The 21200-nt window shown below is 37.2% G+C and overlaps 1 protein-coding gene and 1 long non-coding RNA gene across 3 annotated transcripts in view; one reads left to right on the plus strand and one right to left on the minus strand.

Moving 5' to 3' along the window:
- The first annotated feature begins 4452 nt into the window (after positions 1-4452).
- On the plus strand, positions 4453-19502 carry LOC127551702 (uncharacterized). The gene is made up of 3 exons (XR_007951156.1): positions 4453-4849; positions 5918-5957; positions 18803-19502. It is a non-coding gene; the product is annotated as an uncharacterized LOC127551702 (long non-coding RNA).
- Positions 19503-20223: 721 nt separating this feature from the next.
- MYOF (myoferlin) overlaps positions 20224-21200 on the minus strand; it is a 161159-nt gene continuing 160182 nt past the window's right edge. For both annotated transcript variants that reach the window (XM_051981667.1, XM_051981666.1), the window contains one exon: positions 20224-20828. In XM_051981667.1, the coding sequence (XP_051837627.1) occupies positions 20787-20828 (42 nt within the window). In that variant the 3' untranslated portion in view covers positions 20224-20786. The remainder of the gene's footprint in view (positions 20829-21200) is intronic.

Here is a 21200-nt window from a genome sequence, read left to right on the forward strand (position 1 = left end):
GAAATGAAATATCTTTAGTCCACACTGATATGTGATCAGGCAGTTGGTCAACAAATGTTTCTCAAGCTGTGTTCCAAGCAAAAAGGATGGAAATTTTAAAAAACAGTCACTATCCTCAAATAGCATATTCAGTAATGGAAGAGATAACATGTAAATAAATGGTTACATAGAAGATAAAAACTGAGTTAAAGTAGGGAATTTGAAAGAAAAGGCATTAGCAAGAGAAGAGTCTGGGAAGGCTTTCTACAGATGAGTTTTGAGATTAGTCTTGAAAAAAACCTGGGAAATTTGGAGGTGGAGTTGCGGAACAAGATCATTCCAGATATAGTGGCAAGGAGATAGAGTATCACATGTTGGAGCTACAAGTAGGTCTGTGGAGCTTGATAATAATAGTTGTCATTTATATAGCATTTACTATGTTCTAGGCACTTATATTCATTTATGTCTGAGGCAGACAGAGGTTACTTGACTGGTCCTGGGACAACTTAAGTGTCTGAAGATGGATTTGAACTCACATCTTTCTGATTCTAGATCCATGTTCTATCTACTATATCTGATTGCTTCATAGAATGTATGGAGGATAGAAAGTAAAGTGTGAGAAAACTGAAAATATCAGGAGGGACCAGGTTTGAAAAACTATAACTGCCAAGCAGAGGAGTTTATATTTAATCCTGTAGGGGATGAGTTGGGGGGAGATCTGCACTTTAGAAAAATAACCTTGGCAGTTAAGTAATGACTGTGTGAATAGAAACATAGGTGAGAGATGGTAGGAAGAGTAGAAATCACAAGATTAGGTACAGATTGGTTATATAAGGTAAAAATGAATCAGGAATCACTGATGATGCTGAGGTTGTGAGCCAGGGTAACTTTACATACTTAAGAGCCAGGAGCATGCTAAAGCCATGGTGTATAAAAAGCCTAATGATTAATTTTTTTTTAATAAAGCTTTTTATTTTTTATTTTTTAAATGCATAGATAGTTTTCAACATTTACTCTTGTAAAACCTTGTGTTCTAATTTTTTTTTTTGTCCTCCCTTTCTCCTCTCCCCTAGATGGCAAGTAATCGAATATATGTTAAACATGTGCTATTCTTCTATACATATTTCCACATTTTTCATGCTGCACAAGAAAAATCAGATCAAAAAGGAAAGAAAATGAGAAAGAAAAAGAAAAAAAAATCAAACAACAACAACAAAAAGTGAAACATTAAGTTATGATCCACACCCAGTTCCCACAGTCCTCTCTCTGCGTGTAGATGGCTCTCTTCAGCACAAGATCATTGGAACTGGCCTGAATCCTCTCATTGTTGAAAAGAAGCACCTCCATCAGAACTTATCCTTGCATAATTTTGTTGTTGCCGTGTACATTGTTCTCCTGGTTCTATTCACTTCACTTAGCATCAGTTCATGTAAGTCTTTCCAGGCCTTTCTGAAATCATTCTGCTGATCATTTCTTATAGACCCATAATATTCCATAACATTCATATACCATAACTTACTCAGCCATCCCCCAACTGATGGGCATCCACTCAGTTCCTAGTTCTTTGCCACTACAAAAAGAGCTACTACAAACTTTTTGCACATGTGGGTTCTTTTCCCTTTTTCATGATCTCTTTGAGACACAAGCCCAGTAGAGACCCTGCTGGAGCATAGGGCAGGCACAGTTTGATTGCCCTTTGGGCATAATTCTATATTGCTCTTCAAAATGATTGTATTAATTCACAACTCCACCAACAATGTATCCCAATTTTCCCACATCCCTTTAACATTCATCATTATCTTTCCCTCTCATCTTAGCCAATCTGAGAGGTGTGTAGTGGTACCTAAGAGTTGTTTTAATTTGGATTTCTCTGATCAATAGTGATTTAGAGCATTTTTTCATATGACTACAAATGGTTTTAATTTCATCTGGAAATTGATGGTTGAATTTTTAGTATGAACGTTTATACTTCAGAAATCAGCACATGGTACAAATTAGAGCTTGATTTGTTATTTTGAATATTGTCCAAACTTAAGAAAGGAATAAAGAAAATATTAATTTTGCAGATTAAACTTTACAACTGTATAGCTCGTGGATTAGAGCATAGAGTTCAAAGAAGAAAAGTCCTGAGTTCAAATCTAGCCTCAGACATTTACTAGCTGTGTGATTTTAGGCAAGTCATTTAGCCTCTGTTTATCTTTAGAGAAGGAAATAACAAATCACATCTAGTATCTTTCCCAAGAAAACCTCATATAGGATTGTGAAGAGTTGGATAGAACTGAACAACAATGCATTTAGAGAACCTCTTATTAAACATTTACCAGCACACTCCTAATCTGACCTCTCCCAAATAGAATTGTATTGTTCTCTAATATTTATATATTGCTTTTAAGTTTGTAAAGTGTTTTACAAATATTATTAAGAAACCAACTTGGCAATGCTCTTTCCAGAGTACTGAATATCAAAGGAAGCTGAAGAATATAATAAGACTTTCTTGGTTTTTAGGGATACCCCATAAAGCTTCAGAGAGATGAAAGAGGTTCTCTAGAATAACAACACTGAGGGCACTGAGTGACTCTCTTCTTTTTGTTTCCTCAGCTAAGCAGACAATTGAAGGTTTGGGTAGTATCACAAATCAAGCCTCTTTGGATTCTCTGGATGAACCAATGAGTTAGCATCAGGTTTATCATCATGTTACAGTCTCATTCCATTTGGATGGGATGCTAGTTATCTCAGGCTGTGTGTGGCTTTTGTACAATTGTGGGTGGAGGAAGTGGTTTAGAGCATTGATTTCACTGGTGTAGGGAACTTCCCTTTAAAGAAACTCCTTTTACCAATACAGATTAGCAATTGCTCTATCACTGTTATTGAGCTTCCCAGGGGCAGTGAGAGATTAAGTGACTTGGCTACAATCATACAACTACCATCAGACCTTCCTTTCTTTCTTTTTCTTTCCTTCTCTCTTTTTTCTTTTTCTTTTCTTTCTTCTTTTTTTCTTTTTCTTTCTTTCTTTCTTTCTTTTTTCTTTCTTTCTTTCTTTCTCTTTCTTTCTTTCTTTCCTTCTTTCTCTTTTTTCTTTCTTTCTTTCTTCTTTCTTTCTTTCTTTCTTTCTCTTTCTTTCCTTCTTTCTTTCTTCTTTTTTTCTTTCTTTCTTTCTTTCTCTTTTTTCTTTCTTTCTCTCGCTTTCTTTTTTCTTTCTCTCTCTCTCTCTTTCTTTTTTCTTTTTTCTTTCTCTCGCTTTCTTTTTTCTTTCTTTCTCTCGCTTTCTTTTTCTTTCTTTCTCTCTCTTTCTTTTTCTTTCTTTCTTTCTCTTTTTTCTTTCTCTTTCTTTCTCTTTTTCTCTTTTTTCTTTCTTTCTCTCTTTCTCTTTTTTCTTTCTTTCTCTCGCTTTCTTTTTCTTTCTTTCTCTCTCTTTCTTTTTCTTTCTTTCTCTCTCTTTTTTTTCTTTCTTTCTTTCTCTTTTTTCTTTCTCTCTTCTTTCTTTTTCTTTCTTTTTCTTTCTTCTTCTTTCTTTCTCTTTCTTTTTTCTTTTTCTTTCTTTCTTTCCTCTCTCTCTCTCTTCTTTCTTTCTTTCTTTCTCTCTCTCTCTCTCTTTCTTTTCAGGTTTTAATTTATTTTGACTAGACTTAAGAAAATGATGAAACAAAGAGTTAAAAATGCAGATTAAACTTAAACATGAGACACAGCTTTCTATTTACCCCAGCAGGATTGCCTTTAAATCTTGTCCTCAGGATGACAACATTCAGAAAACTACCATAATTATATTTCCAAAGTAGGATGAGTTCACTAAATACAAACTTTTGTTATTACAGCTAATGAGATCTGTTATTTCATATTCTATATTTGCATCTCTAGAACCAAACATACTGGTTGACATAACCTTTTCTCTGCTTAGTCTTTTTATTAACCATCAGCATAGTACTCATTTGATAAATCCTTGTTGATCAGTTAATAAATAGAATCCACATAACTGAATACTGTTATTACAGTTATCTCATTAAGCATCTGTGGCCTGATACTCATACTGGAAATATTTAAGCAGAAACTGGTCGATCACTTGCCAGGTATTACAAGATCCTTTCCAACTCTGAGACACAACTATGCAGTTTTCTTACATTTTAAAATGGAGTGGGGTTAAGTGCTCAGAAATGGGATTTCATGTGGGTGAGGGGGAATGCCATTGTAGAAACTCCATCCACAGATACTATCTATAATTGATAGTCATAAGGGTGCTTCCTGGATTTGGGAGAGGTTGGGTCACACAGCTACATATCAGTAACAGGATGTGAAGCTAAGTTCTCCCTACTCTGACCCTGTGTCGTACTGCCTCTCATCTATTTGAAGGTGCTATCGACAATTTTATTATCCAGGCTGGTTTTCAACTGTCTGTGACTTCTTGTTTTAGATGGTGACCCACATTTATACCCAGAGAGTAGAGTGTGGGATTGAAAAGAAGTAAAAAGTACCATGGATAGAGCAATGGAGGCCATTAAGATGGGGAGGCGGGGAAGTGGAGGGAGGGAAACTCCTATTGTCTTCTGTCCCTATCAGATCTTCTCCATGAAAGGCTCTGCTTTCTTTAAAGAGATAACCACCCCTCTGCTTAGCCTTTCTATTACCCCTCAGTATAATTTGGAGATTTAGAGAAGCTTTGAAAACAACCTTTACTGCCTCCCATAAGAATTGTTTCAGTAATTCGAAAATGAACTTTCCAGGGCTATTGCAGGTATTTTTCCAGGACCTCAAATCAATTGTCTCTGCTTCTTCCTGCTTTAATGGCATCTGCAAGTAGGTGTGATATTTCACGAAGGGTTTCAAGTAAGAAATGGGCCAGCCACAAAGCTACCTCCCTGAGGGCTACTGTAAACAGGTAATCCAGTCTCCTCCTTTCCCTTTCCTTTCTTCCTCCTCTCCTCCCCTCCCCTTGCAATTCATCCTCTTACTCAGCTGGTCTTTAAAGAACCCGGAAGAATGCACAGGACGCCCATTCTTTAGAAGGTGGATCCAATGAAAAGGGAGCTCAGGAAAGGCTGATGGGTTGCCTGAATCACATTCAATCAGCATTGACCCCACTTGGGAAGTTTTAACTTAACTTCAATTCTCCTTACCCAAACATAGAGCATAGGATATCAGAACTTCAGACATTTATCTCTTGGCAATTTTATGAGAATTTCAGAAATTTATCTCCTGGCATTTTAAGAATAGGAAACTGAGGTCTTGAGGATAATAGGGGAAGGAACTGGATTGTGGCCTCATTGGTTGAGGGAACTCCCAGGCGAAGAAACTCCTATCAGTGAGGGTCAGCACGTTTTCTAGGAGTTTTTTTGTCATATGTTTACAAAAGAAACTATAGTGAAATGTAGTTATCAAAATATTACTTTTTTAAAAGCTCACAGTTTCCAAAGAATTGTTCAGAGATCTAAGAAGTTGATAATCATAAGGGTGCTTCCTGGATTTGGATCACAATCAGTATGTGTCAGAGGGGATGTCAAGTCAGGGTGACATAACTATGTAAAGACAGAGACTAGAGTGGAATCCAGGTCTCTGAAGTCCCAACCCCATGTTTTTCTCACTATTTCCTGACTGGAATAGGACTTAGAGATAATTGAATCCAACCCCTTCAAACATGGAAATTTCCAGGTGAATAGGATCAATAAAAGTTGCTAATTTGGATCATTCAATATCCTTGATAAATTTTCTGCATTGAGCCTAGAATTGGCTTGGAAGTTGGGTTGTCTACCCTCACTGGAGTGGGTGCGAAAGGCTATCTTCACTTATTCTGTGAAGATATATCTGGTGGGTCTGCTGCATACCAAAGGACCGAATTAATGGCTTCAGGGAGAGCTTGTTGGCCTGCAAAAGACATTCACAGAATCTTAGAGCTGGGAAAGGCTTCAGATGAGCTCGGTAATTTATCTTGTCCATTCTCCCCACACAGTGCCAGCATCCCAGATAACTAGTCCACAGACTCGAGTTTGGTGAGTCATTCTCTTTTTTGGTGAATTCCAGGGGTCGGTCACTTTTACAGCTTTAGCTAATTGTTTCTTTAATTAAGCTAAAGTTTATTTTAATTATGACAGAGACCTCTTTCAAACAGAAGACTGAGAAAACAAAAGATTGAACTGGAAGGGGTAAAGCCTAGGAAAATCCGCATGAAAAAAAGTCTGGGCTTTACCTCTCACTTTGGAAAACAGTTCTTTGTGGGCCTGCTTTCCCGTATTATGATGTATTTAAGTTAATTTGACTGGTGGGAGGGCTTAGTTATTCAAATACTTTAATGGGATTTAAGTTGGTTACTTTCAGGGCTGGGGGTGGATCTGTGTGGGTTGGATGGGGTTCTCCTTTCTTTAAGGAAAATATCCCCACACTTGTGCAGGCCAAAGTAATTAAGTAATTAGCAAAGGCATTTGTCAAAATGCCCGGTGGGACTGAATGAATGACAGCTGTGGGAGTGAGGAGAAGCTGGCCCGGAGCCTTTCTTCCCTGGGATGGGATTGTGCCAGACCTGGAAGCTTTCATGGAAATGTCAGTTTGAAACATCAGAATTCTAACTCAACCTTTGGGGTTCAAGTTCATTTCCCTTTGGCAAAACCTACACTCTCATTTCTAAGGAAATAGCTTTGAAAGGTTTGGGGGACATCAAAGAGATCACATTAGTTAGTAAAGGAGAAACACATGGGGTCATTTTCCCCTTAACAATATTTGAAAATGTAAGGATAGAGATTTATACAATGGAAAGTAAGAGTCAAAATTTAAAGAACGTTCTTAGAAATGATCAAATCTGTGCCCCTCATTTTATAGATGAGGAAACTGAGGACCAGGGATGTTGAGTGAATTTTCCAATCTCAGTCATTCAGTTAGTTAATATTTGAGCTGAGATTCAACCCTCTGCCCTAAATTCACTGCTGATTTCCTTACCTAACAGTGATGTACAGGAATGACTTGGAGGAAGGACAGAGTGGAATTATCTTCTTATTTAGTAGACATTTGAACCAGTGCAGGAACCAAAGAAGAAATGTCTAGAAAGGTAGGAGAGAACTTTGAAAGCATAATGTTATGAAAACCAAGAACTTTTCAAGATGGAGAAGATGGAGATGCATATCTCTAATCCTAGTCTTTTCCAAGTTCCGATATTACATCACCAACTGATAATGGACAATTCCAACCGAATGTCTCCTAAACATCTTGAACAACACGTGTCCAAAAATGGAACTCATCTTTTACCTTAAATCCATCTTTTTTTGAACCTTTCTTCTTCTAGTTGAGAGCAACACTAGTCTTCCAATGGGTCCACAAACTTAGTATTATCCTTGCTTAACTTCTCATTCTTCTCACCCATCACCTCTAATCTGTTGAAAAATTTGGAATTCCTACTTCTATAACATCTCTCACCCCAATTCCTTCTCACTACTCCTATGGCTACCACCCTTGCTCAAGTTCTCACCACTCAATTTCCTAATAAGTCTTTTCTCTTTCAATCTGTCCTCCACATAGCTGCCAAACGAAGCACATAAGTTTGACAAGGTCGCTCCTCTCTATAGACTCCAATAGTACTCTATTGATTCTTAAATACAAATGCCTATTTGTCCTTAAAAACCTTTCACATTCTGGACTTTCTTTTCATCATTCTACAATCCAGACAAACTGGTCTTCTTGCACATGGCACTTCATCTTCATTCTGACCTTGACAACTTCTATCCCCTATGCCTGGAATCACTTCTATGTCTCCTTCGAGAACTGGCTCAGATACCACTTTCCCAACAAAGTCTTTCTTGATTCCCTCCCAGCTATTTACATGTCCCCAATGAAAATCACTTTATATTTATTTTTTATCTATTCTCTATATACTTACTTGTGTCAATAGAATGTAAACTTTTTCAGAGCAGAAACTATTTTATTTCTATCTTCTATCTAGCACTTGATACATAGTAGTCATTTGCTTGTTTGCTTGATGAACAACAATGTTGTCTTTTGCAAAAAGATTTAATGAAAGAATCTTGGGGAAAAGAGGAATGGATATAATGATTGGGAGGTCACTGGCAACTTGAAAAGAGCTGTTTCCCTTTTTTAATGGGGGGGATAGAAGTCAGATTTTATAATAATCAAAGATTAGTGAGGGACAAGAAAAAAGAGGCAAAATTAGTCTTGCAGAATTGGTGATAAAAGGAAACAGAAATAGTGATAGTTCAAGGGGATAGTGTAAAATCAGTTCAACTTGGTGTTCAGAAGATATGGGTTCAAATCCTAGGTCTTCCACTTATTATAGATGGGAACCTTGAATAATGGAATGAGCCTTTTTATGTCTTAGTTTCCTTATCTATAAAAAATATGGATAATCCATACCTCAGAGGACAGTTTTAAGGATCAAGTGAGATAATGTTTAGAAAGAGCCTTGTCAATGCTAAAAAGCATTGTATGATTGAAAAAGATTATTATTATTATTATTATTATTATTATTATAGGAGAGACAGGGTCAAAGGAATATCTTTTTAGTGTAGGGGAGATCTCTGCATGTTTATAGGCAGAAGAGAAAGAAAAATTGAAGTTTTGAAAAGAAGGGAAAATTGAAGGGATGAAACTGAGGAGACAATGAAAGAGAATGTATTCAAGAACACAAATTAGCTTTGGAAAAGAGCAAAATGACTTTCTTTGGGATAAGAAAGAAGAAAAGAAGAGACAATATATAGATAGCCATCTTCTATGGTGAAAAAGAAAGATGTGGAGGAAAGGTGTACAAGATAGAAGTAACTTCATAGGTGGCAAGGCAGACACGGGGTCAAGGGAAGTTTAAAAGGACTGATTAAAGTAGCCAAGTCTAGCTCTTGGGGAAAGATGCATGTGTGCTATGAATGACAAAGTAGATAATGGTAATGATGAGGTGAGAAGTAGGGTACAAGCAGTTGGTATGAATTTCAAAAGAGGGAAAATGGAGTAATAGTGGTGAATCAGGTTGTGAAAGCAGCAGGACAAGGAGTCAAAAAAAGAAAAAAAAAAAAAAAAAGACTGACTTTAGTCAGATGAAGAGAATGAGAGAAGGTAAGCTCTTCAAAGGATAAGGCTACTGGGGATCATCAACTTGAGAAATCCAGATTTCTCAGATATCCCTCTTAAGCATGATACCCCAGAGGTGATACGTTATCTAATCTTTGAGAATGTAGAATCAGCAAGGTCACATACTAGGGGCTATGCAATTTAATGGAGAGATAAAATTCAAGGTGAGGAATGTACCATGGCTTTTCTCAAACAGCGTGATGTGGTATACTGGAAAGATCAATGGATTTAGAATCAGAGGACCTGGGCTTCTCCAACTTAACAAGACTGACATTAGTGAAAAGGCATTTATTAAATGCCTACTATGTATCAGGCGCTATGCTAAGGCTGTGATACAAAGAAAGGAGAAAAGTCCTTCCCTTAAAGAACTTGTATTCGATTAGAAAAGAAAAATGCAAACAATTATGGACAAACAAAATTTATACAGGATAAAATGGAAGTGATTGCAGAGGGAATGGGAAGAGGATTGTTCTAGAGATTTGATTTTAAATGAGATTTGAAGGAAATCTGAGAAACCAAGAGACAGCGATGAAAGGGGGAGCATTTCAGGCATGAGAGACAGTGAGGGAAAATGCCCACAGATAGAATGTCTTGTGTACATGTGTCACTAAATTGAAGACTACATGGATGGGGGAGAGTAGGTTTAAGGCATAAGACAGGAAAGGTGGAAGGGAGCAGATTATGAAGCACTCAATACTTCAAAATTTCATAGAACCTTTGGTGAAATTTATCATGGCACTCATTTTGAGGATCACTGGATTCAATAATCTGAGACCCTTTCCAGCTTCATGATCCTATGTTATTTAAAGTAGATAATTCTTCTTAGTTTAGTCTCTATTTGATGTGGATCTCTTACCTTCTAAGACATTGTATCTAGGTCACCTAGCTAACCTATTTCCTGCTAGAGAGATCAATTTATTAGGTTTATTCTAATGGTTTACTATTAGTATCTTTTAGATTTTGCACATCTCTTCATTTAATATGCTGAATTATATAATATTATTTATTAGGATGACGTGTTTCAATCTTATGCTCCTATTAAGCCATAAGCTAGAAACTGTCTTATCTAAACTATACATCTCCCTAGTGCCTATTACAGCTCACCATAGAAAATAGATACTTAATACATGTTTGTTAAATGAATAAAATATTTTCCCTCTAAGTGCAGCAGTTCTCCATGGTGATTTCCCCTAGATCCTTGTGGTGTATGGATATGACTCCATTAGCACCTGTAGTCTTTGGGTTAACTCATCAACTACTATCATAACAATTTTTGAAAATTTCCTTTCTTTTTCATTTCCTTTCAATTGAGCAACCACTAAGTGCTTAGCACAGTGTACAATGCCAGGCATGGAAGACATAACCCTGGTCTCTTATCTGACGCCAACTGACACCAGTTTTAATACATTGAAAAACAAGGCAGAAAAGTGTTCTGAACCTAACTAACATCTTGAAAGTCATTGAAGAAATCTAAATTTAATGCTTTTAGATTTTCCTCTTAGAGCATCTAATAATTAATATTATTTGATGATAACAGTGTCAATTTGTGTTGAATTAGAGCTTTGAGGCAAAATATTTTTTTTCATCTGGTCCTTCTTATTATCCTGTGAGATAAGTAAAACAATTTTTATCCCTAACATACAGATGAGAAAATTGAGAAGGAAAGGTTGTGAGGCTTTCAAAGATCTTGCCCAAAGGGAAGAATATCTCTCCAAAGGGATATAGTGAAGATTCAGTTCCCCAAGGACAAATTTTTTCATTCCCCCAAACTTTCACTTCTATCACTAGCTCAAATATTTCAGGTAAAAGTTTAATTTAGTTGTCCAAAAAGTTTTCCGACCTCACAGAGGGAATACAGCTTTAAATTTCTTTTTGACTCTAAATATTTTAAAATGTGGCTCAATTGTGACTACCCTGGGTGCTTTTTGCTTGGGATGAGCCTTTCATCCTTTAGCGGTCCTTGTGAAAATATGAGGCTGAGGCTGACATCTTGTGGACAATCTCAAAAACATGCATTCAGATATAAATGAGAGTAGACTTCATGGACCTTTATTTTCACCTAAAGAACTTTAATTTAATTTTGTGCTTAATCATTTAGAAGATAATTATCACTAAAAATGAAACAAGGACAAATAATGAATGTATTTTTAGGACAAGTGAGATCTGTGCTCTCCCCGATTAGAATTTCTTGAGTCAAACTAAAGGAATGAATCAATTAGCTAGACATTGTGGAAGGGCCAAGGAACAGTTGGTCACTGAACATTTATTATTTATCTTCAAATATATTTCATTTCCCCTCCAATTACATATTAAAACAGATAATTTTTTTCAAGTGTTGAGTTCCAAATTCTATCACTCCTTTCATTCTCTTCTAGTCAGATATAGGTTCTACACATGCAATCATGTAAAACATTTCCATATTAATCATTTTATAGAAGACTTGAATAAAAGAAAAAGAATGAAAGGGAATGAAATATAGAATGCTTCCTTTTATATTCAAACAATATTAGTTCTTCCTCTGGAAGATTAGTAAGTTTCATCATTTATCCTTTGGGATTTTCTTGGATCATTAAATTGCTGAGAATAGCTAAGTCATTCATGGTGCTATTACTGTACACAGAATTCTCCTGGTTCTGTTCACTTCACTTTGCATCAGTTCATGTAAGTCTTTCCAGGTTTTTCTGAAATCATCTTGCTTTGTACAAGCATTTATTAAGTTTTTATTATGTATCAGGCATTGAAATAATATAAAGAAAGGCAAAAAACAATATTCACCCTCAAGGAGCTCATATTATATGGGTGAAACAACATGCTCATATAATAAGTAAATACAAAGTAATTTTAGGAAACTAAGGAGACATTAGCAGATGAGAGAATTCAGGAAGGTATCTTGTTTGAGGAGGCACACATCTGGTTCTGAGCACATCAGAAGAGGTAGAAATAAAGAGGAGAAGCATCCCACAAGAGGGTGGATAACTTGGTCAAATGGGCAGAGTCAGGAGATAGGATGTCATATATGAAGAACAGGAAGGTTAATTTGGCTAGTGGAATGCCTGGCAATGTATAATAAGCCTGGAAAGAGAAACTTGGGTTCAAAAAAAGTCAAGTACAGAGTGAGTGACAGCACAACAGTATGGGTGACCTGAGGTCTTTAACAGAGCAGAAGTTCAGTGTGTCAGCCAAAAAAGAAATTGTGTGTTATTAGGTCATGTTAGTAAAGTATGTGAGATGTGAGATGTCCCATTGTGCTCTGCCTTGGCCAAACTGCATCTGAGGCCTTTTGCTCCATTCTGGGCACTGCATTTTAAGAAGTACAAGCTGGAATATATCCAGAACATAACCAGCATAGCTGGAGGAGAAATGGATGTGTTTAATCTGAGAAATGAGAATGTTTAACTTGGAGAAGAGAAAACACGTGGGAAAAGAGTCAAATACTCCAAGGGCTGACGTAAGTAAAGGGAGTAAATTTGCTTTATACATTTTCAAAGTCAGACCTAGGAACAATGGAGAGTAATTACATAATGCCAGGTTTTGGGCCCTATCTCAGAAAAAAACATCAGAGCTCTTCTGAAGCAGAACCAGCTGCTTGGGAGGTAGTTGCCCACTTTTCTTCACTGAAAGTCTTTAAACTGAAGCTGAATGGATTCTCCCCCCCCCCTTTTTAAATTTTTAATAGCTTTTTATTTACAAGTTATATGCACGGGTAATTTTTCAGCATTGACAGTTGCCAACCTTTTGTTCCAATTTTTCCCCTCCTTTCCCCCACCCCCTCCCCTAGATGGCAGGATGACCAATACATGTTAAATATATTAAAGTATAAATTAAATACAAAATAAGTATACATGTCCAAACCGTTATTTTGCTGTACAGAAAGAACCGAACTCTATAAATATTGTATAATCAGCCTATGAAGGAAATAAAAAAATGCAGGTGGGCAAAAATAGAGGGATTAGAATTTCAATGTAATGGTTCATAGTCATCTCCCACAGTTCTTTCACTGGGTGTAACTGGTTCAGTTCATTACTGCTCCATTAGAACTGATTTGGTTCATCTCATTGCTGAAGATGGCCAGGTCCATCAAAATTGATCATCATATAGTATTATTGTTGAACTATATAATAATCTCCTGGTCCTGCTAATTTCACTTAGCATCAGTTCATGTAAGTCTCTCCAGGCCTTTTTGAAGTCATCCTTGGTCATTTCTTACCAAACAATAATATTCCATAACATTTATATAACACAATTTATTCAGCCATTCTCCAATTGATGGGCATCCATTCAATTTCCAGTTTCTAGCCACTACAAACAGGGCTGCCACAAACATTTTGGCACATACGGGTCCCTTTACCTTCTTTAAGATCTCTGGGATATAAGCCCAGTAGAAACACTGCTGGATCAAAGGATATGCAGTTTGATAACTTTTTGAGCATAGTTCCAAATTGCTCTCCAGAATGATTGGATGTACTGAATGGATTCTTATCTGAATATTTTAGGTAGCATCCTTGGTTAGGTACAATAAAGGGCAGGTCACTTGACCAATAGCAGCCTCTGTTTCCTTATCTATAAAATAGAGATAATTTTCCTGCTTTACTTATTTCACTAGAATGATAAAGGAGATAAAAATGTCAAAAATGCTTCATAAAGTCCTATATAAATCCAAGCAATGGCACCATTATTATCCTTTTCCCAGGTAGGTAACAACTCATTATTCAAGGTAAAAGTGGAGAGCCTAAGAGAACCAGATCCTTTGAGTTGAGAGCACTGAATGGAAATATGACAGATATATGTAATAAATTTCTAAATTTACTCTTCATTCTTATTATAGCCTTTATTAACTTAATTTACCCTTAATAACTAACACTTGTATTTACATGAACTAATGCTGAGTGAAGTGAACAGAATCAGAACATTATACACAGTTACAACAAGATTATGTGATGATTAGCTATGATAGACTTAGCTTTTCTCAACAATGCGGTGATCCGGGACAATTCTACTTAACTTCAGATGGAAAATGTCATCTACATCCAAAGAGAAAACTATAAAGATGAAACATGGATTGAAACATAGTATTTATACCTTTTTCTGTTTGCTTTTTCTTTCTCATAGTTTTTTCCCCATTTGATCTGGTATTTCATGCAAAAGATGACAAATATAGAAATATGTTTAGAAGGATTGAACATATTTGATCCATATCAGATTGCTTACTATTTTGGAAAGAGGGGAGATGGAGAAGGGAGGGAGAAAAAATTTTAAAAACAAAATCTTACTGAAATGAATGTTGAAAACTATCTGTACTCGTATTTGGAAAAAAATAAAATAATATTGAGAAAAATGAATAGCACTTATATAGTATTTGGGCAGGTAGGCAGCACAGTGTATTCACTGGGCCTGGAGTCAGGAAGACTCATCTTCATGAGATTAAAATTGGCCACAGACATCTTGATACTAGCTGTGTGATCCTGGGCAAGTTATTTAATCCAGTTTGCCTCAGTTTTTTCATCTTGTAGAATGAGCTGGAGTAGGAAATAGCAAACCACTCTAGTATCTTTGTCAAGAAAACCCCAAAATGGGGTTTGAAATGACTGAACTTAACAAAAATAATATAGCCTTACTATGTGTCAAGCTGAGCTCTTACAATTGCTATTCCATTTGAGACTCAGTAGCCCTGAGAGGTAGATATTATTGTCATATTTGTTATGAGCAAACTGAGGCAGACAGAAGGTAAACGACTTACCCAACTTCCCTACAGCTAGTAAATGTCTGAAGCTGAATTTAAACTCGGATCTTTTTGACTTTATACAGTCCTTTCTTTCCACTACTCAAATTCTGAAATCCGCATTATTTCACCCACTCTGCCTTTATTTTTCCCTATTCCTAGCCTTGTCTCCTCTGATTTGCCAGTCTCTGACTGCACTCTAGAATCTTAAGGCACTGTTTTTGAAGTCAAGAACATCTGGATTCAAATATTGACTCAGACATTTACTAATTGTGACTCTGGACAAGTAATCTAAATTCCTCTGATTCTCACTATTCTCATCTGTAAGGTGACAGATTTAGACTCACTGCCTCTAAGTAAGTCCCCTTCTAGCATTAACTCTGGACCCTTTGCCCTCCTAATACTTATAGCTCATGGCCTGCTAATCCCCATACCATCTAGGCTTCTGTTCCTATCCTCTAGTTGCTGAGGAAATTGAGGAAATCAAGCTGATTGCAGCCACTAAGTCATTTATAGTGTTTAATGCCAGTTAGACTCTCACTGCTACTAACTACCCTATTCTACTCTCATGGATTCCCTATCTCCCTATCCCCAGAGATTACTCTGAATCACTTTTCTCTCCTCTAACTCCAACCAAGAAACTCATACCCTACAATTATAGCAGATGACAGCCTCCTGCTTCACTGAAAACATCCCAAGAGGTTGCTTTCTCTATTCCTCAAAGCACTGTAACTTACTCCTCCCCATCCAACCCCCAGAACAAAGTAAAAAGGGGAAAAATAAGTCAGTAAGACAAATCAAATGCATGGATCGTGGCTGAAAAACATGTAGTAATCCACAGACATAATCCCCCACCTCTGCGATGAAAAAACAGAAGTGCATTTTCTCAAGCTTAGTCATCACAATTACACAGCGTTCAGTTTTGATTTATTGTGTTCTCCCCCCCCCCCCACTTTTGTGGTTGTAATCATTATTCTTTTGATTATATATACTGCACAGCTACAACAGGTTTTATATATATATATATATATATATATATATACACACACACACACACACACACACACACACATATATATATATATACACAAAAAAAGCATTATACCATAAAATATAACATATATGAAGAAATCAGAGGAACTTGGGAAGGTATACCTTCCCAAGTTTCCCTGATACCTTCCCAAGTTTCCCTGAATTCTTCATATATGTTATATTTTATGGTATAATGATACTTTTTTTTCCTTTATGTACCATAAGTTGTTCATCCTTTCCCCAACTGATGGTTATCTCCTTTGTTCCCTATTCTTTGCTATCATAAAAAAGGACCACTTGCCTCTAATTTATACCCTTTACTTCCTTGGCTCCAAAGGTATCATGCTTCTTATCCTTTTGCCTACCAACTTTGATTTTATCTCTTTCTTTGACACATAAAGTCATTATATAATATATATTATATATGCATAATATAATATATTATATAATAATATCATTATTAGCCTTTCTTCTCTTTCTAGATTTTCTTCCTCAATGGTATTTTCACTTTCATAACTTGAATTACAACTTCTAAGCAGGTGACCTCTTACTTCTGACTCCATCTTTTATCTCTCTGCTGAGCTCTAGACCCTGCTCTCCAGTTGCTCATAGACATCTCCATCTGGGTGTCCTACTGGCCTCCAGCATGCTCAGAACTGAACTTAAACCCCTGAATCTGTTCCTTCTGGTTTTACTATTTCCATCAATAGTACTATCATCTCACCCATATTTAAAACCTTGGGATTTAGTTGTCACTTAGGGATTTTTTAGTCACATCCGATTCTTTATGACTCTCTTTTGGAGTTTTCTTGGCAAGGATAATAGTGGTTTGTCATTTCCTTTTCCCACTCATCTTACAGATGAGGAAACTGAGGCACACAGGATTAAGTTACTTGCTCAGATAGTATCTGAAACTAGATTTAAACTCATGAAGAGGAGTCTTTCTGATGTCAAATCCAGAACTCTATCTCCTATGCTATCTTGCTCCCCAATCTTCAGATTATTTCTTTGTCCTCTGTTTCAGCATCTCCATCCCATTATCATTGTTTGTTGACAATTCCAGGCCTGCCACATCTTTTACATATCTGTCTAATCTTTCTACCTGAGAAGTACCTTGCTAGTACAGACTGACAGGTGAGAAAAGGGAGCCCAGGTTTGCTCCCGTCAGAAGCCAGCCTTCTCAGGACTGAAGCTAGTAAATATTTATTAAGCAAGTACAGTACAATAATACAGTGCCCAAGTATCTATGGACTTGGTAGAAGTTCCTCAGTGCCACAATAAGATTTGGAATTAGAAAGAACCTGAGAAGTTCATCTGATTCATAGGTGTCACATTCTGCTGCCAACAGCAAATTTCCCAAGTATAAGCTCCAAACAGGCTTAAAATGTATTTGGATAATGTTTAACAACAACAAAAAATATAATACAACACAGATAATGCTAATTTGTGGTTTTCTAAGTTACTGGCATCTTGTAGATATTAATTTTTATTTGAGTAAGTTAGTCTATCAACCTTAAAAGTCAGTCTTGGTGGATGGGAAGCCATAATTTTTCTGGGCTCTCATGTGAGTTCAGTGTTTGTAGTTTAACTTATGTTCAAGTCAGAAAGATAACTCAGGATTTCCCAACCTTTAAAGAAAGCTTTGTGAAGTTAAGCAACAAATGTGAATAATGTTTCTATGCTTGTGTTTCCTTATCTTTAAAAAGGGCCCATTGGATAGGATGGATCTCTAAGATTACTTTTAATTCTAAATCTATGATCCTATGAAACAATTAGCGGGAGGAAAAAAACTTTGTGATCAGAGGAAAGAAAGGGATAGTGTTGACAATATTGGAGGAGAGAGAATGACAGAATGACTGATGGTGTGGTGTTTTGGAAGTTGGTTGGGGGAATTGGAGACTCATGTTCTAGCACCAATCTAGTATTTCTGATGTTGGACAAAGTGCTTTTTGGACCTGAGTTTCCTTATCCATAAAATGACTGGATTGGCCTGGTTTATTTCTCACATCCTTAGAGGCCTAATATTATCAGACATAGATAATTCTGTTTTCAAAGTCTACCAATAAATAGCAATTTTTTCTCTTCGGGGTATCATCTGCTCTAATTTTTCTAATGATTCTTAGGTATCATGCATGATTCTTGATTGTTTCTCTTAATTAAAAATTTTTAATCTTATTTATATTGATACCTTTTGTTTTCATACATAATTTATTTCCTAAAATACTCACTCTTCATTTACTCTTTGTAAAAAAATATATATATTTCATTTCATTCTGAAGTTCTGAGGAGAAAAGGATCCATGAAAGTTTATGTTTAATTCAAGAAAAAAAAAAAAAATCTTCCTGTCAGATAGCAGGGACACTGTTTTGCCTCTGATCTATAGCCACAGAATATTAGGGCTGGAAGGGTCTTTATAATCATGGAGTCCAATCCCCTCATTTTGTGGACCAGGAAATTGGGGCACAGAAAATTGAAATAGTGTTGTCCAAGGTCATACAGTTAATTAGTTACACAGCATCGACCACTTCCCAAATAAGGTTTTTTTAGCACAACATTTTAATGGGAAATTGAATTAGAACCCCACCCTCCAAGGGAACTAAGGGAGCGATTAGAGGCAATTAACAGACACAGAGGGAGGGAACATGCCTGGGGATAAAAGGTGAGGTTCCAGCTGCGATCGGAAGGAGGGAACAAACAGAAGGCCTGGCTGAGGTTAAAGAGTTCACAGAGGTAACCAGGCCAGAGGGCCAGAGCTCAGCAGCAGGCCCCAGCAAGGGGGGGTCAGGAGCAGTTTACATGGAATAAGATTAGCAAAGCCCAAGGGAGGGAGAAGTTTGAGCCATCCGTGAGTGACAGTTTGTCTCATGTGAAATCTCCGCCTGAAGCCAAGTCCTTCTGTGGCACTTGGGGTGCCAGCCAAGGCCCCTCCTCCTTCCCTGGGCCCTGCTGCTTGTCAGAGGCCCGGACACAATGCCTCCTGGCTGATTCTAATCTGCAATTTCTTTTTTCCATTCTATTTAGGTCCTCAGAAATGGAAGAAGCCTTGGAAATCACCTAATCAAACCCCCACTTTCTACCCTCCAAGAAACTGTGGCCCAGACAGGATGAAGAGGCTTATTTACCCAAGATTTTACAAAGGGCAGAGTTGGGATTCTAATCCAGCACTCCCGACTCCCAGCACAGTACTCTTGGCAGCAATCCTGGGCTGCCCCTTCAATCAATCGCTCATTTTATTTATGTTGCTTACCTTGAGGAAAATTCATTTGGCTTGAAAAGGGTCTGATGTTTCTAATAATCTCCTTATTGGCAGGTGCCCTTTACTTAAAATATGCTGGTGGGACTGTGGTTTGGGATGTCCAATTTCACGGGAACATATGGAAGCAATATATTAACATTGATAAGGAATTGAAAAGAAACTATTTCTTAAAAATAAAGATGAGATGAGCTTGAAGAGATTGCCCTGAAAAGCATCCCATTTAACTGCAAAGTCAGAAAACAGGAGAAAAATAATTTTTTTTAGAAAGTTGTTTAATAACCATAACTCACATTTATATAGAATCACAAAATTTTAGACATTGAAGGGATGTTGGCAGCCATTTAGTCCAGAGCATATTTCCTAAAGAATCTTCCTTATGATACATCCAACAATTGTTCCATCCGGTCTCTGCTTGGAATTGTGGTTTAATTGTATTTTCAGTCACATCTGATTCTTTGTGACCCCTTTTTTTGGCAGGGGGAAGGGTTGTTGGCAAGGATAATGGAGGGATTTGCCTTTTCCTTCTCTGGCTCATTTTACAATGAGGAAACTGAGACAAGTAGAGTTAAGTGACTTGCCCAGGGTCACATAGCTAGTAAGTGTGTAGAGCCAGATTTGAACTCCTGGAGATGGGTCTTCCTGACTACAGCCCCAGGACTCTGCCCCGCTAAGCCCCAACCTGCCTCTACCTGGACATGGATCTCTAATGAGAGCCGGCTACCTCCTGGGGGTCCATCCCTCTTGTGAAGAGCACTCAGGATGTCAGAATAGAAAGAGAGCTAGCTTCTGACTCAGGAAGCCTTCCCTATCCATGGCATGTCACGTACCCTCTGGTGCCCCGGCAGAGTACCTCCCCTGAAAGAGCTCTCTACACTGAGGAGATGCTGGTCCGGTCTAGAGCTGGGGGTCCAGGTGGGGAAGCAGGAAGGAGAAATGGGGTTTTTAGAAAATGGATCTTGTGGTTCTGTGAAAGATGGACTGGAAATGCAGCAGGAAGCCCAGGTACCTACTGACAAGTTCCTTGGATCTTTTATCTAGAATAACCTGCTTTCAGCATCATTGTATTTATTCACAGAATTAGGATCTGTTCTTTTCAAGAGAAATTTTTAAGGTCTTACTTCACTCTCTGAAACTTCCAGGAGAAAACCCTCTCTCCCTAACCCCCAACAATAATAACAACAGCTCACAACAGTGAAATATTTATATTTGGTTTCCTTGTGGATGCTGGTCTGAGCGCCACAAAGTTTATGCAGAAGACACGGAAGGCCAATTTGGGCTGGAAATAAGAATATTGTTCTGGCTGTTTGTACTCCTCATCCCTTGGTGATGTCAAAGAAATAATGAATGGTTTCATGAAGTCAGAAGGCTGTGGCTTTCAATTTGAGCTTTAGCCATTCTAAGATTACATGGGAAAAGTGGATATTTTAGAAAAAAATTTTAATATTAAAAATGTGATTCTTTTAAAAAAATAATGGAACCAGCCACCTGAGAGAGTTTATATAAAAAATACAGTTTAAAAAGTTGAAACATAGGATTTGAACACTTGTAAAGACTATCTGGTCAAATGATGTCTGGCAGGCAATGACCCCCATCTTTCATGATCCCATGAAGCTTAATGACCTCGTGTCAGATTTCTTCTTGTTTTCATTTCAGTGGGCACAGAAGTGACTGGAGAATAATTGTGTGTTGGGTCCACGGTCTGAAGGCAGAGTACCCCATTTCAGATGGGCATTAAATATGTCTTCCTTTTCATTTTGCATTTGGTCTCACGATCTTCATAGATAAATAGTTCTGGAATGAAAACAAAACCAAAAAAAAAATATTAAAAACCCAATAGAATATCAGAAGCAGCGAAACTTGTAGAAGTAGCATATGCTGTAAGCTACTTTAATATCCAAGAGACCCGATCATGGGATATTCCCACTCTGATAATTCCTTCTAAGGACACAGATCGCAATAGTTTATGATTTAACAGCCTAATAAATTTGGGGGCATTATTAGAAATGCTTGGAAGTTAACTATCACAAAGCTAGTAAATGTCAAAGGTCAGATCTGAACTTTCGCCATCCAGATTCTAGGCTCAGAGATCAGTGTAGTAACATAGCCAGAAAGTGATGGATCCCACCCCTCAGTGAGAGAATGAAATGGAGGATGCAGAGATAA

Source organism: Antechinus flavipes, chromosome 2 (assembly GCF_016432865.1).
Source record: "Antechinus flavipes isolate AdamAnt ecotype Samford, QLD, Australia chromosome 2, AdamAnt_v2, whole genome shotgun sequence".
Lineage (NCBI taxonomy): Eukaryota > Metazoa > Chordata > Mammalia > Dasyuromorphia > Dasyuridae > Antechinus > Antechinus flavipes.